The sequence below is a fragment of the Eimeria acervulina genome, genomic scaffold, assembly GCF_000499425.1.
Source record: "Eimeria acervulina Houghton genomic scaffold, Eah_scaff175, whole genome shotgun sequence".
NCBI lineage: Eukaryota > Apicomplexa > Conoidasida > Eucoccidiorida > Eimeriidae > Eimeria > Eimeria acervulina.
Window position 1 is genome coordinate 30,229 of NW_013548961.1, and position 14,515 is coordinate 44,743.

General features: G+C 54.2%; 4 protein-coding genes across 4 annotated transcripts; 1 reads left to right on the top strand and 3 right to left on the bottom strand.

The window, feature by feature from the left end:
- Nucleotides 1-317: 317 nt before the first annotated feature.
- EAH_00023120 (hypothetical protein, conserved) lies at nt 318-5,018 on the bottom strand (the record flags this gene model as incomplete). Its single annotated transcript, XM_013393209.1, has 9 exons — nt 318-352; nt 677-874; nt 1,005-1,280; nt 1,477-1,584; nt 2,067-2,270; nt 2,447-2,656; nt 2,850-3,044; nt 3,153-3,224; nt 3,332-5,018. The coding sequence occupies 9 exons, from the start codon at nt 5,016-5,018 to the stop codon at nt 318-320; spliced, it is 2,985 nt and encodes a 994-aa protein (XP_013248663.1).
- A 1,593-nt stretch (nt 5,019-6,611) lies between these two features.
- Nucleotides 6,612-7,358, bottom strand: EAH_00023130 (hypothetical protein, conserved; the record flags this gene model as incomplete). Its single annotated transcript, XM_013393210.1, has 1 exon — nt 6,612-7,358. The coding sequence occupies one exon, from the start codon at nt 7,356-7,358 to the stop codon at nt 6,612-6,614; it is 747 nt and encodes a 248-aa protein (XP_013248664.1).
- A 1,015-nt stretch (nt 7,359-8,373) lies between these two features.
- On the top strand, nt 8,374-10,985 carry EAH_00023140 (hypothetical protein, conserved; the record flags this gene model as incomplete). Its single annotated transcript, XM_013393211.1, has 5 exons — nt 8,374-8,767; nt 8,911-9,163; nt 9,273-9,802; nt 10,107-10,353; nt 10,463-10,985. 5 exons carry the CDS (start codon nt 8,374-8,376, stop codon nt 10,983-10,985), a joined length of 1,947 nt encoding a protein of 648 aa, XP_013248665.1.
- Nucleotides 10,986-12,630: 1,645 nt separating this feature from the next.
- EAH_00023150 (tim10/DDP zinc finger domain-containing protein, putative) lies at nt 12,631-13,316 on the bottom strand (the record flags this gene model as incomplete). The annotated part of the gene is made up of 3 exons (XM_013393212.1): nt 12,631-12,806; nt 12,988-13,057; nt 13,254-13,316. 3 exons carry the CDS (start codon nt 13,314-13,316, stop codon nt 12,631-12,633), a joined length of 309 nt encoding a protein of 102 aa, XP_013248666.1.
- Between the last annotated feature and the right edge of the window lie 1,199 nt (nt 13,317-14,515).

The window sequence follows — 14,515 nt, forward strand, 5'->3', positions numbered from 1 at the left end:
GGTTTTCAGTGGGTCGCGAGCTGCCGCAGACGAATATCACTGGGTCAAGGTCAGTCCGTCGGGCCTTTGTAGTTACTGCTCAGCTGAGGCATGTGGAGCGCACGCCGATGCATTCTTTGCATTCAAGGGCATCTAACGAGATCAGAAGCCACTGAAATATCGTGCTCCCCAACGAAGCTGAAGAAAAAGACGGTGAGATAGCTTTGTCGGCCTGCGAAGACTGCACTTGTCTACAGCTATGCACTCCCCGGCACTGCTTTCAAGACGCCACAAAAAAGACATACTGAAGCCGCTTCCCCCCTAAGTTGTAACCCCCGTCAGTTTCCTCCCCCTCCCCCCTCCTCGGAGGTGCCTGTACAAACAAGAAACACAACATTGCTCACGGCTTCAATGAATACCGCCTAGCTGATGCTCCCTAGAGACTCTTCGAGGGGCTGATGTGCCCACTCAAATAATGTGGCCGTACGCCTGCTTCTGGATATCTGGTTTCTCTATGTATTGAGCTGTCCTGGGTCTAATAGGTTGCGTGAGCAAGGACTGAAGAAGGGAGACAAGAGGGTCCAGATTCTCCTGTCGTATCCATTGATGCGTTTTGAGTGCTGGGTCGTCGCCCTTCTGAAGCTGAAGGTAGTCTACGTTCATGTACTGAATGAATGGGAAGATAACGCCTTCTTACCGTCTTTCGGTCCCGACTCCTGCACCGGCTCGTGGCCTAACATTTTCCCTGCGATTCCCTCCGGCCCTACAGAATCTGTTAACTGCTCTCCTGGAATGGGAGGCGGAATGGGTCGTAGCGACGTGGAAAAATCTTCAGCTTCAGATTCAGTATCATCTGCGAACCGTATGTTCGCAGCTTCCCCGCCACCCAAAAAGCCTGAATCGTCATACGGCAAAACACGCCCAACGATGGACACCCTACCGCAATATTACGCGGCGCAATGCTTCGCAGTGAGCCATCAGGAAGGAGAAACGAGAAGCAGGCTTATTTCCAGGTGTTCACTCACCACCACCCATATCACCTTCAGAAACAATGTTGCGCGCCGATGAGCGCTCACCTGTAACGCTCTCCGTGCCCTGTTCCAAAGTGCCGCTTGGTGTTGAGGGCGGCCCTATGTCGTTGTACGGAGGCGGCGGCGACTCCATCGGCGGCAATATCGTAGATACTGTAGGAGAGGGACTCCGAGAGAGACCCTCATCGGAACTACTATCCTCCCCCAAAAAGTCATCATCGCTAGAAGCTTCACTCCAGGACTCGGCGGGCGCCATCGTTGCTACGGCAACTGCGTCGTCAACAGGCACAGCATGGTGAGCAGAATCGTGGGAAACACAAATACATCCGCACACACTTACCCTATCACTGCCAGAGACGACGCCGTTGCGTGCACCCGTGCCCAGGTCGCCCATAGTTAGGGACTCCTCATCTGGATAGGTGGACACTGGAAGGAAAAAAGCGGGCAAAGGAACAGGTAACTTTACCTTCTGAGATAATGCTGTCGTCATCAGAATCCCCGGAGACTACCCGTATTCTTGCCAAATTAGGCTTTCCTTCGTGACTGCCTAGGCTGCTGGGGAAATCCGCTGCACCTGAATTGCCAATAGCCAAAACACTCCTTCCAGTGTCGCGCAGAGCACAAAGAGGCGCTCTCTGGTGATGCTGAAGCAACGTTGTTTGGCGTGCACCCACAACGCGGCTGCAGCTCTCGCTCTTAGCTCCTGACTGATTGGGGCCCAGACGCGAAGCCTGAAAGAGGGGCGACAGTCACGTAGCCTTACTTGGACGACTCAAAGGCCTCCGCAATGTTGCCGGACTGTCGCTTCCTTCTGGTATAGGTAGAGGCAATTCTGAGGGAAGCGCAAGCGCACGACCAGCGTACACCACACGGTGGAGGGACCGTTTGATCCAGGACCCTTGGCTTGGTAAACCCAAGGCGTTGTATTGCAGTCAAAAGAAGAATTGGAAAATTCTGTCGTGTCAATTAGTGTGGCATCAGTTTCGGGTCGTCTCCCTTCCGCAGCTGAAGGTAGTCTGCGTTCATGCATTGAATCAGAAGGTAGCGCGTCCTCACCATCTGCCCTTTGCCCCGGCCCCTGCACCTTCGGGAGGCCGCCTGGCATTCCCGGTGGAACTTCCTCCTCTCCGACAGAAGCTGAAGCCTGCTCGCCCGGCTTGGGAGGCTTAAAGGGAGGTGGAGGAGAGATGCTCTCTTCACGATCAGATGCACCTTCATCTGAGAGCCGTGCGCCTCCACCTGCCCCGCTCCCCGCAGAGCCTGAGCCGTCAAAGGGCGAAACACTTTAAGTGAGTGTCACCCTACCTCACGCGGCGTGATGCCTAGAGTTGCGGCATCATGAAGGAGAACACGCAAAGTCGGTCTATTTTTAGGCCTTCACGCACTACCATCCAAATAACTTTCAGCAACACAGCCGAGCACCGATGAGCACTCACCTTCCCCTTCGTTCTCATTGTCGTCCCAGGCGCCCCATGGTACTGTGAGCGGTCGTTGGCGCTCATGCGAAGACGGGAAAGACCCCATCGGCACTGAAGCCCCAAGTGGTGGCGCAGAGTAACGTCTCGGCCCCCCATGCATAGCTTCATCCCCAGGAAATCCTTCATCGTCACTTACTTGCACAAAGGTCGCATGTGCTAGTGAATCAGCTGCGTCGTCAATAGGCACACCATGGAGAGCAGGGTAGTGTGGTCAATATGCATATGCATTTACCTTGTAATTGCCATAGACGACACCGTTACATGCGCTCCTCCTCAGGTCCCCCATAGTCGGGGCCTCCTCAGCTAGATGGGTAAACACCGGAGGGGAAGAAAGTAATGTAGAACGAACACGCAGCTTTACCTGCTGGGATTTCGCCATCTTCAGAGCCCAAGGGAGACACCTGCCATCTTTCCTCGTCATCTGCTCCTGGGTAGTATACTAGCGTGCCGCGAAGAGGAGGGCTGTCCGATCCACCTAAATCACCAGCAGCAACAACACTCCCTTCAGTGTCACCCAGAGCATAGACAGGCGCTCTTTGGAGATGCTGAGGCAACACTGCATAGCGTGGACACAATGTACAGGTGCAGCTCGCGTATTTAGCCCTTGACGAACTGAGACGAATAAACGGAGCCGCGGAGGGAGGCGAAAGCCAAGTATTCTTACTTGAAATTCTCCGACGTCTCAATACCCCCGTCTGACGGTTGTTGCCTTCTTCTGATGGGGGTTGGCTCAACCCTGAACAGAGCACAAGGGCACGAAAGGCAAACCAGCGTCCAGCTCACGGTACATGGCCGTTTGCTCCAGAGCCCTTGGCCTGGCTAAAAGACAACATTGCGCCGCACCTTGTTTTGCTCCCGAAGGAGGCGAAGGAGCGGGGCGGACAGGTCGAGGCAGACGCGGGTCATGTTCCGCAGCCTCATGTTCCCTCTTCACCAGGATGGTCGTGAGGGGCCTGGAGTACATAGACGAGCGGCGTTTCTCTTCAAACGCGAAAGCATTAACATTATTCGCTTCGTGCTGCTCGCGCCCTATCGACAGCGGCGGAGCGTTTTCAGGGTTTTCGACATCGTATTCTTCTCTGAGATTCTTGGCACCGTCAAAGAATTCCTTGAGCTCTTTCAGCTCCTCACTGATCGCCGACAAAGCTGTCTCTAACTCGGCCAACCGAATGTTGTCGCTCGGAAGCCGCCGCCGCCTTTCGGCCTGGTTGTCGAAGGCTCGCTGCACGCGCAATTTCCTTTGTTCGAAAAACTCCTCGCGCGTCGTGAAGGCCGCGGCTTCTGTAGATAGTACGAGGGCTCTTTGGGCGCGCACGGAGACTTCATAGTTCTCCCAGTGGAAGAGCGCACCTTCCAGCTCCTCTGCTTCTTCTTTACTAAGATTATCACTGGCGGCGCGCTCGTGCAGCTGTTGCTGCTTCGCCACGCACACCTTCACCTGTTCGTCAAGCTCCTCCAGGTAGAGCTTGGCGCGCGCTTGCTGTTGCTCCTGCACGCGCCACTCCTCCTGCACCATGGCGCTAATGCTGTCGAGCCCGCCTCTGCCAGACTTCTCCAGAATGACCTCGTCGAGCCATTCCGCTTTAATAGTCAGCAGCTGCCTTATGGCGGTCCACGTTGCCGCCTGACAGCGGACAGCCGCCCCTAGCAGAAGCCTGCGGGCTTTGAGGATGTCCTTGGCCTGGTCGGATGTAGACGGCTGGTGTGGAAGCGACTTCAGCACGGACATTGCACCTCGTATCGTCGTGAGATCCAGGTGGTCCACTGAAAAGGGGTTCCACGACCTAGAAGCAGGCCCTGCAGAGACCACCGAGTCAAACTCTTTCTCTACCTGCTGCATGAGCTGGGCGGCTTGGCCAACGGTACGAAATCCTCTGGCTCTCCTGTTCTCAGAAACTTCGTCTTTCCCTCCGCGCCCCACGAACGCACTTTGCGTAATTGCAACCTGTTTCTCTACCTCCTCAGTGGCTTTCTTGATGGCCTCCAGGCGAGCTTCCTTCTCTTTCAGCTCCTCTTCTTCGGCGCGCAACATCATCTCCTGCTGTTCGATATACTGGCGCTTGCTCTGGAGGATCCCTTCGTTTTGGTCATTGGCTCTCCGCATCTCCGCCAAGGTTTCTCTGAGGTCAGTCAACTTCTTTTTTTCAATATCTATCATATCCCCCCACACCTGCAGACGCTTGCTCAATGCATAGTTCTCTTTCGCCTTCCTGCTGGAGAGAGCGACGTATAGGGCGCGGACGAGCACCGCAGTGAGGAAGCAGGTGAGCAGCGCCACCTTCCAGCCCCTCCGTGCTCCTCTTGGCCCCTTTGAAGCACTCCTCGCAATGGAATGGTTCTTATCTGATGGATGCACTGCCCTGGATACAGAAAATTGGTGGGTCTTTTGAGTCGCACCGCTTGGGCGCTGTACGGCACCGGGCTCCTCGAACCCCGCATCATGCATACGCGCGTCAGCCGCGGCTTGCTCGGCAGCAGCAACGCGTGGACCTGGACTAGGGAATGCTGTGCTTCCTTTCGAGCCCTCCATCTGCGGATACCAGCAGCTTAGAAGTAGCCCCAGAAGGCCCACCGCTAGGAGCCCGAGCTTCTGCATGTTCCCCGGCAAAGAACACAGCAGAGCTGGTTCAGCAGCCACCAAGGCCGGCTAGCCTGAACCCAAGCAGCTCTGCCACCGACCGAAGACTAACGACCTTCAAGAGTTCGAGCCACACGAAGAACGACGTGCTGATGTGGGAGGAGACGCTCCCTGCACTGCCTCTCAAGAGAGGCAAGCCCGATAGGTACAAACAACAGCTACCTCTTTGCACAGTTGCCAGTAGAAGAAGATCACCAAAATGTACAAACACGGTGAGAGGCCAGGCGCCAAGGGCTGGCTCGCCAGGGCCACAGGACAGGCCCCCAACGGACGTCCCTCCAGACTTAAGGAAGCGCTGGGGGCACAAACCTTCAAATAGCTGTCAACCCCCCATTAAATGCAGGTGTTAAAGAAGCAGCGAACCATCAACGGGGAGAAACAGGCAACGGGCGATCCTCGCGAGGACTGGAGGAGGGCTTGGGATCCGATCCTCATGGGTGAGAACGTAGCTTTGCTAGGCCTTTTTCTCTGCAGAAATATGAAGTAGTTGATGCATTGCATGCAACTTGAAAAAGCAAAAGACCGCCTTTTCCCCAAAAGTTGACTAACGAGAAGATGGCGCGGCTCCCCGCAGGAGACCCCGTCATGCAACCCAGGTGGGAAGGCGTTAAACGGAAGGAAAGAAGGTCAATGTTCCTTGAATCACTTGATTTAATGCCGTTTTTATCCTCTAACAATCAGGATAAAGGCTTCTGAAACCCAGCCCTGGCCTCAGCAGGGGGCCCGCCTTCCCCGGCAGTCAGCCACGTGCAGGAAACCTAGGGACCAGTGGCGCTAAGCCCAGGTTTAATTTTCGTTGTTCTCGTTGAAAATGTCATGCTGAAGGGGAAATATAACTACAAATAGCCTCTGTGCGGGGGGATTCAGCTCCACCGGCGGGATGAACCCCCTGGGCGCCGCAACATTCCTGCATGGCCGTAACGGCTCGATTTCAGTTCCACGCATTCAGCGCCTTGGAAGAGCGCCTATGGCTAGCTGAGAGCGGAAAGCCTGTCCTTTCGCCTACAGGTATTGTCTACAACAGCCCGTCGGCACGCCAGCGGGCCCGTAAGCAAATTATAGATCTTTGATTGCCTTTGAGGCTGTGGGCCTTCGCTCTGTTCTGCCAATGACTTCTAAAAGCACTTATATCGACTTGCACGAATGAACACTGCAAATAGCTATGTACAACCTACACAGTGTGTGTACAGCATCCCGACTTCCTAGGCTTTAAGAACTCTCAGCCAAACAGTTTGCTGTGTAAACAAACTAACCATAGGCTTTACAACAGGCCAGACAGGGCCAGCAGCCGGTTAACTGCAGCGCACAAGATAATCGTGTAAAAGCCACTAGGGTACGATACTGCGAGCTTCCCCCTGGGCCGCCGATGCCCTGGAAAGACAGGGGCCAAGCGCTCTTTAGCGTCGAAGGCATCAAAGAAGGGAATAGCAAGACAGCAGAACCCAAAGAAGATTAACCGGCTTCGCTGCAGTGCCGCTGGAGGTGCTAACGCTGCCGCTTAAGACGCAGCATTCGCGCGCCTTTGCCTGGAATGCCTCTTCGAAACTGTTTTCTAATCAGCTGCATCTGCCGTAGCGTTTTCCATGTCCTCTTTGGCCGATTAACCTCTACAAATGGCACTTTCTTCGCGCGCATCAGCTTCTTCTTGTACTTCTTCTTGTGGAACTTCCGCATCTTGAAGTAACGACGACGTTTCGTGCTGATGCCCCGCACTTGCTGTACTTGCTGCTGCTGCACCAGCTGCTGCCTCTGCTGCTGCCGCTGCAGCAGCCCGTGCGCCTGTCGTTGCGTGCATAAGGCACGAGACACAGAAACACTGACGCCTGAAGCGGATGAGCGAATACTTGGAGCCGCCTGAGCAGCGGCAGCAAACCTATGCGGTGCTGACAGGAACCACAGCCTGCTGCTGCTGCCGGTGTATGCAGCAGTGGAGTGGCCCGCACCGAAACATTTCATCTGCAGCAGCAGCAACTGCTGCTGGCGGTCTCGCTGTTGCTGCAGAAAGGGCCGTGCTCCTTTGCACGCAAGAAGGGCTCTTCCTACGTCGCCCATGGAGAGGCGGCAGACAGAGCGGCAGCATGTGAGGATGTTGCATTCCCCCGCAGCACCAGCAGCAGCAGCTGCTGCTGCAGGAGTTTCTGGTCGCAGCAGCAGAGTTGCAGCATTTGCTGCAGCGCAACCGAGAGTAAGCTTCCTCCTCGCAGCGCGGCCCAAGGCCCAAGGATGGCGCATGTGGTGTACGCACGTTGCAGCTGTGTCGCTGTTTCGGGCTGCCGCAGGCACAGGAGGCAGCAATTAACTGCTCTCCCGGCTATGCCCCAGCCCTTACAGGGTTACAGCACTCTCGGAGAGGCATCCATCGCCTCTGGAAGAGGCTGAGGGGCCCTCCTGCTACGGCTGCCCCGTGGCTTCTTTGGTCTACAGGAGACGATGAAAGAGTTTTTAAAGCAAAGGGTAGCCGAAAATGCAGCCACGGAAATCTAAGATGAGCTCGCGGACCCCAGGGCCCTGCGGAGGAATGCCAAGTCGTGTGCCGCAGAGAGAAGTCTCCGTTTGGCCTCAGTGTTCTCTTGGCCCCGCTGTGCGTAGACCCTAACAGATATTAAACGAAGATATACTACACAAGCACAGAGCTGAAAACATCAGGCAGGGATAACCGCACCAGCCCAACCGTCTACCTCCGCGGGCCCAGGACACCCCTGGGGCCCCCCGCATGCACGGGGATCCGTGGAAGGTCTCCACGTTATAATTTGTGCACTTTTGCCTTTTAAATGTCTTATTTACACTTGGTGGCGCAAAGCAAGTTCTGCGCAAGAAGATCAAGAGTGTCCTTGCGAGCCATAAAGGGAGGATTCAGCGTTGGAATGCTACGTGCGTTGTTGTCTGCTGATCTTTTTTGTCTGTGTAGCCGTCTTTGTGTCCGTGTGTCAACTCTGCGGAACTTTTAATCCACCCTCCTCCAGTAGCAGGCCCCTGGGCCCCCTGTGTCCCCCCCCACCCCAGTGTCTCTTGGCTGCATTGCTAGCTAGGCAGAAGAAAAGCCGCTGCACAAGCACCTCCCGGTTGTTGCACGCAGGCTAGGATACTGTGTGGGCGTATCGCGCGTAGTGCTGCTGTTAGTTCGATCTGTGGTAGACCTAGATAAGTAGAGAGAAGCTGCCATACCCTGTGCTGTTGCGTGGGGCCGCACCTTTAGTTCACTCATATTGAAAATCTATACCAAAACAACCAAACCATAAGACGTACAATGTGGGAGTCCGCCATTAGCGCCCGTGATCTCCTGCTGCAAGAACAGGATCGCCCACGAGCCTTCCCCGGGTCTTTTGGAGCCGCTGGACCCAATAATCTGTGGGAGGTTGGCGGAGACGCTGGGGAGGCTCTAGGGATTAACCAGCGGGAGCAGCTGCTGCACATGAGTGCTGGCCCTCACATGGCTTCATCTCTGAAAGGAGGGGGCGCTGCACTGTGGATAAGGCCGGCTCCCCAATTTGTAATTAAGGCGAGGCTCCAACAGGGCCAAAAGCTTTTCCTGAACATTTGCAGCCACCCACAAATAGAGCCATGGCACTACAAAGAAGATCTATCTGAAGAGGGGCAGGGGCCCCAAGGAGGGGTTCGGATCCCCATGAGTATTGGCCCGTGTCCGTTTGCCCAATTCCTTCGCAGGGCAGCGACACCAATACTGTTAGCGTGTAGTTAGTATGCGTGTGGTCCACGATATCCTCTTCTAAGCTGTAGCAACGCAGGAGCAGAGGCATTTCCTTTCTGTGCTGGAGCGGTTCAGGTGTTCAGACAAGTGACAAGCAAGGGACTGCTGCTCTTTGCTGTGACGTCGTCTTCAACAGAGGCAAGGGCTGCCATGAAGGATTATGCGAGTTTGTAGTGAACTGGCCTGTGCTATTTGCTGGAGCGGAGTGTGATTGCGCATATCCTCTTGGCGCGAGCTCCCTTATCCCGTTCCTGCAGCTGCAGGCCTTCTTTGTTGTGTTTCCGCAGAAACACTGGAGCGCTGCTGGGGAGAACGCCAGTCCCGCGACGTCCTCCGACAGTTTGCGTGTGCAGCGGTGGCAAGGAAGCACAAGCTTGATCTTCAGGGGACAGTTTCATTTCCTAAAGCCACCTACAAGGGTTTGTTTTTTGCACCAGTAGTCCGGTATTAAAAGACGTAAGCGGCCGTGCCTCGAAATACCCCCTGCTGGCTCCCCAGGGTCCCTCTAGTGCTCCTCTCGGCCGCTGCTGCTGCTGGACTGCAGGGAGACTTCCTCCCCCCATGCAACGCATAAGGGTGACACGCGAAGCCCACATTGAGGTGCTCACAGCTGACTCTGCAGCAGAAGCTCGAAAAGCCTCAGCTACGGGGGAGCGGGCAGCCACTGCAGCACCACTTCCTGCTAAGGCCAGCAGCAGCCTTGCCGAGTACTTGGTTTGGGAGGGAGTCTTCGTTACGCCTGCAGATGCAGGGGCCTACTGCCTCTCTCTTTCACAAGGTTTGAGGCCTCAACAAATCCCAGGATCCCAGACCATGTCTCTCAGTTCCCAGCAGGACTCACTTGCTAGCACACCACACGTCGTGCCCTGGATATCTAGCTGGATTAACCGTTACAGCAGCGACAGCTGCGGCAGCAGCAACAACTGTGGCAGTGAACGAATTATTCCCGCCGGGTCAGTCGAAGCAGGTGCCCTATCATGGGAAGCCAGCTCCCCCTCGACTCAAACAAACAGAAGTTGCGGCCTCAAAAAGGCATTTCTCATGGCTCATGAGGCAGCTGCAGCAGGTACCGCCAAGGATCGCAGGCAGCAGCAGGCTGAAACATGCAGCAACAAGCCAGGTATCGGGAGGCATCCAACTAGACGCGCTGCACCTGGCTCCCCCGTGCACCTGGCTCCTCACTGTTTGTCTTGTCTTCTTTATTGCCTGAACTTTGCCAAGTGCTGCTGTGCCATAATCTGCTCACTGAGCTTTATTCTATGCATTTTCAGCCCTGCATATGCTGCAAGGTCGCGTCTACGTACTCCAGCTGGTTCTGCCGCGTGCTGCTGCCTCTGTTAAGGCAGCAGCAACACCATTCTGTTCACGCTGTGCTGCCCCCAGACAGCGCTGTTACTGCGGTGAAGCCAGCCTGGCCTGGGAATTCAAATGCACATACGCCCTCAAGATAAGCGACCTTGAACTCATCGTGCTGCCCCTTCGTGGGGCCCTCTGGGGCATTGAGAGGAACCCCACTGGGTATAGCCTCATTGCACCGAAACTGCGTCTAAAGTATTTGCAACGTAGACTGCACTCAACAGTGAACTACAGCAGTGTCTTTTGCCGGTATCTCTGCTGTCTTCCGCAGGCCCCTCAACGGCTGCAGCCTTGCGTTTCCGCTGCGCCTGCGGTCGAGGGCCGCTTTCGCCTTGGTATGTACGTACGGCTGTTGCGAGAAAGCCCAAGAGTCACTGCAGCAACTACAGCAGCAGCAGTGGCTTCCAAAAGGGGAGGCGCGGGTAGCGCCTCATGAGGGGACGCAGCTATCGCCGAAAGACACGCAATCTGCAGGTGCTGCCTTTCTGTTGACTATATGTTTATTTGTCGACGATGTAGCCGAGGAAGCCTTAGCGCGTATCTGTCCTGCAGCTGCAGTAGCACTAGCTGAGGCTGCAGCGATTGGAGTTGAAGCAGCAAGAGCGGAAGCTGACAAGGAAGAGATGAGTACGAAGCTGCAGGTGGAAATGGACGACAGCTCCTCTTCAGACGACAGCTGCAGCGTTATACTTCACGGGAGCACCAGAGCCAAAGCGGCGACAGAAGGCAGCATCTACGACAGCAGCTCGAGTTCACCAAGCACCCACGTAGCATATGACGAGCGGCATAATTGAGGAGCGCTCCCTTTGCGAGGCATTTTCCAAGGCAGTGGGCAGAGGAAGCTCAGGGGAGTGGTGGTGCATAGAGGCCCCACACGGTTATGCAGCGAGGTGATGCTTGCGAAGGCTTCGTAATAGATTTTTACATATTTATACTTTTCCTCACTAGCTAACCGGCTACAGCTTTTGTCCGTTGGTCGAACAGCCGCTTGCCCCTTTCCAGGCTCGGCGATGCACGTGGCACAAGGCTTCGAACCATATGTCTCCATATTCATACTTCTCCACAATAGCACAACGGTTACAGCGTTTGTCTGTTAGCCGAAGAGTCGCTGGTCCAGGAATTGCTTTACGGAGCAGAGATTTGAACTACCACAGAAAATTCCGTTACACTCGAAACTCGAAACGGAAACTGTCTACTATTTCGCCACATGTGTACTTCATCTATAGTAAATAGACCTAGTAGGACTTAAACCTACATTGGAAACGTGGAAGGTTTAATCCTTCCCAGAATATATATACTATGTTATTTACTAGTAAGGGTAGTGAATCCATAGCAGAGCGATTACCCTACAAGCGATTCAACTCTAGCTCTCCCGTAGTAGACGGGTTAGAACTGGTTACTAATGGAATTAGCTGTTGGAGTTTATAAGTTTTAAATATGGGTATTGTTAGCGTTGAATCACCTGCAGGGTAATCACTCTGCGCAACCTAAGTGGGAAACCAATTCGGTTGAAGAAACAAGAACGTCCCTGTGAAGTAGAATACTTTGAAGTAATAGATCCCGAACAGCACCGTACGGGAAAAGTGAGAAGAATCCCTGCGGGGAGGTGGGAGGAACACAATATATAAAGAAGGGTTCGATAACCTACAAAGTTGCCTATCGGCGCTGATGAATCTTTACTTGTCTAAGCACTTGCTTAACTCAGGTGATTGAAGCCAGAGTAATGAGAGCTATTGTTGTAGTAGCGCTTGCCAATGATCAAGAAACCGAACCTACATGAATTAAATAATCTCGTTCAGGGTGATACATACACAAGATTTCATTAGAGCTTCGACGGTGGATATTGCAAAATCATCGCGCAATAGATTCCTTCGGTCTGGTCACGAAACCTAAGTAACAGCTTCCTGCCTTCAAAGTTTGCTGTTGATTAGAAATATAACTGGCAACCTCCTTTCAATGAAAACTTGAGAAAAACCATCCAGTTGCCTTTGTGTTTCTGGATAAACTGTTGGAAAGTCCCCTTGAAATTCGAATATACAGTTTCGCTATAAAATAAAGAATACATTTACACAAGATAATCTTGCATGAGAACGAAGGCCGCTTAGAGCCTGGGGGAAGAGACCGCTTCTGCCCGCGCTCGAGGATCACAGATTCTCGAGCGTGGGCAGAAGCAAAACGCCGGCTTGCCGCCAACAGACAGTATGCGTACCACGGCCCAGAAAACGCTCCACCATGTCTGCCAAAGAAAGTCTTCATGCAACAGCAAGCCCCATCCCATAGGACAGCGTAACGGGTTCTGCCTGCTGTGTAGAGACGGCCAAGTGTGCATCCACCGAAGACAGGAGGACCTGCCAACTGACGAACTCTGCAAACAAAACGAAGATCGTGCTACCGCTGTTAGGCCCTCTGATGCTCCTGCTGTTCGTGCTGGTGCTGTGGTCAGCTAAGAAGGCTGTCTGTGGAGAGGTTTGCTCCAGTGTCTGCTGCTCCCAACAGGCCTCCACCCTGCTGCTGCAGAAGGGCTCTGCTGCGCATCCCCACAAAGTGCTGTACTTCACTCCATCTCTGGGCGCACTGCCAGAGGCACTGCTGCTGGCTGCTCGAGAGAGACCGGCCTGGAGCAGAAGCGGCAACAAACACAACAAGAGCAGGGAAAGTAAAAACACATGAGGCGCTGCCGCGGCCTCCCCGTTCTCCCGCAAACCAGCCCTTGTCCCTCCAATGCGCCCTGGGGGCTCCTGAAAGGCTCATAGCCCATAACATGCGATGCAAGTGGAGATTCAGCATCTTCCTCACCAGGCTTGTCGACACATCTTGTGAAACAGCGTGATGTTAACGAAGCCAACATGCTCTGAGCCTCAAGGGCCTACAAAGGACAGAATGGGCAAAGAGGATGCACTGGCGGAACTCTGCATGCAGATGGAGCAACTCAGAAGGCCTGATGCAATAAACAGCTGCCATGAGAGCAGCAGCAGCTCTTGCTGCTCGCGCCAATGCAGCAACAACCGCAAGTGGTAGCGAGGAAGAGGAGGCAACAACGGGAAGCAAGTGAGCCTACTTACCTGCTGAAGCCCAAGCTGGAGAGCAGCAAGCTGTTGCTGCTGTTGCTGCTCGTCGTCCGTCATTAGTACAATGCGAAGTAAGCAAAAAATCCAGTGGTCTGCCCTGGCGCTAGTGATACTGCTGCTAAGGCGTGTGTTGTTGTTGCTGTGCTGGGCTGCAGTAGTCCAGCTCAATTTTCCAACTTGATCCCCTCTTGCCACCGGTTATATCTGAAAGAGAAGGGAGACAGCCATACCGTCTTCTGTCCCAGCCGACGGTGTGGGGCACTGCTTCAACAGAAGTACTTAAGCCGTGCCAGTAAGAGGTGCGAGGAGGACATACAGCCAAAACCGATTGTTGTTGAGGCCTAAAATACGAATGGAGCTCGGAAGACAACTTCTTTTACCTCTAGGGCTCCATGCCTACTCCTTTGGGGGCCCTGGTAGGCTGCGGCTTACCAGCCCAGGGCCCCATACGCGCATTTGGGTGATGGACACAAACAATTCTCCGGCAGCGTCTCATATGTCGGATTACACTGGCACAGAACGAAATATTTCCGAGGCTAAGCATACAATTTAATGCTCTACCTTCGAACGGGCCGCTACATACAACATCGTATGCGCTCGCATACGACGGAGCAGTGTGGGTGGGTAACAATAACCCCTCGACTTTAGCTGAGGGCTATTCTGAGATGACAGAAAATTCAAAACAAGTGTCCGCCTGAAACAGCTTACTTCCCCTCCATCCCCCAGGCGTCCTGCGCAAAGCGACCCAAGCGCGCGGGTGTCTTGGCCTCGAGGATGGCCTCTGTGAAGTTGGTACGAGTATGTCCATTTGTGTACATGCGGGCTGTGGATGGGCAAGTAACTGCTTGTCAAGTGTCTACAGCGTTAGAACATGCAGCAAAGCGGGGTTGGCTGTGCTTGCCCGTGCGTCGTTGCTTCGAAAACGTTGCATAAGGGATGCTTCGTCTGTTGCTGACCGTCCATATATGACTAGTGCCAACAAGCAAGGCAGTAGAGGAGTTTCTGGTCTCCCTGGGGTTGCAATGTTGCCTTCAAAATGTACTGGCGTTCTGTTTATTAGGGTGGAAGGCATGAGACTGGGGATTATAGCTAGGCATGGGCACCATTTCTCCGAAGCCCTTTCGGAGCATGGGAACTTCCCAGGATGAGTTCCAATGTGGGTTTGCCCCCAGGCCAGCAAGGAAGCAGGCTATTGCAGAGTTGAGAGAACGTAGACTAGGGCAACTGTCTGTATCGCTCTGCAGGAATAGCTATCC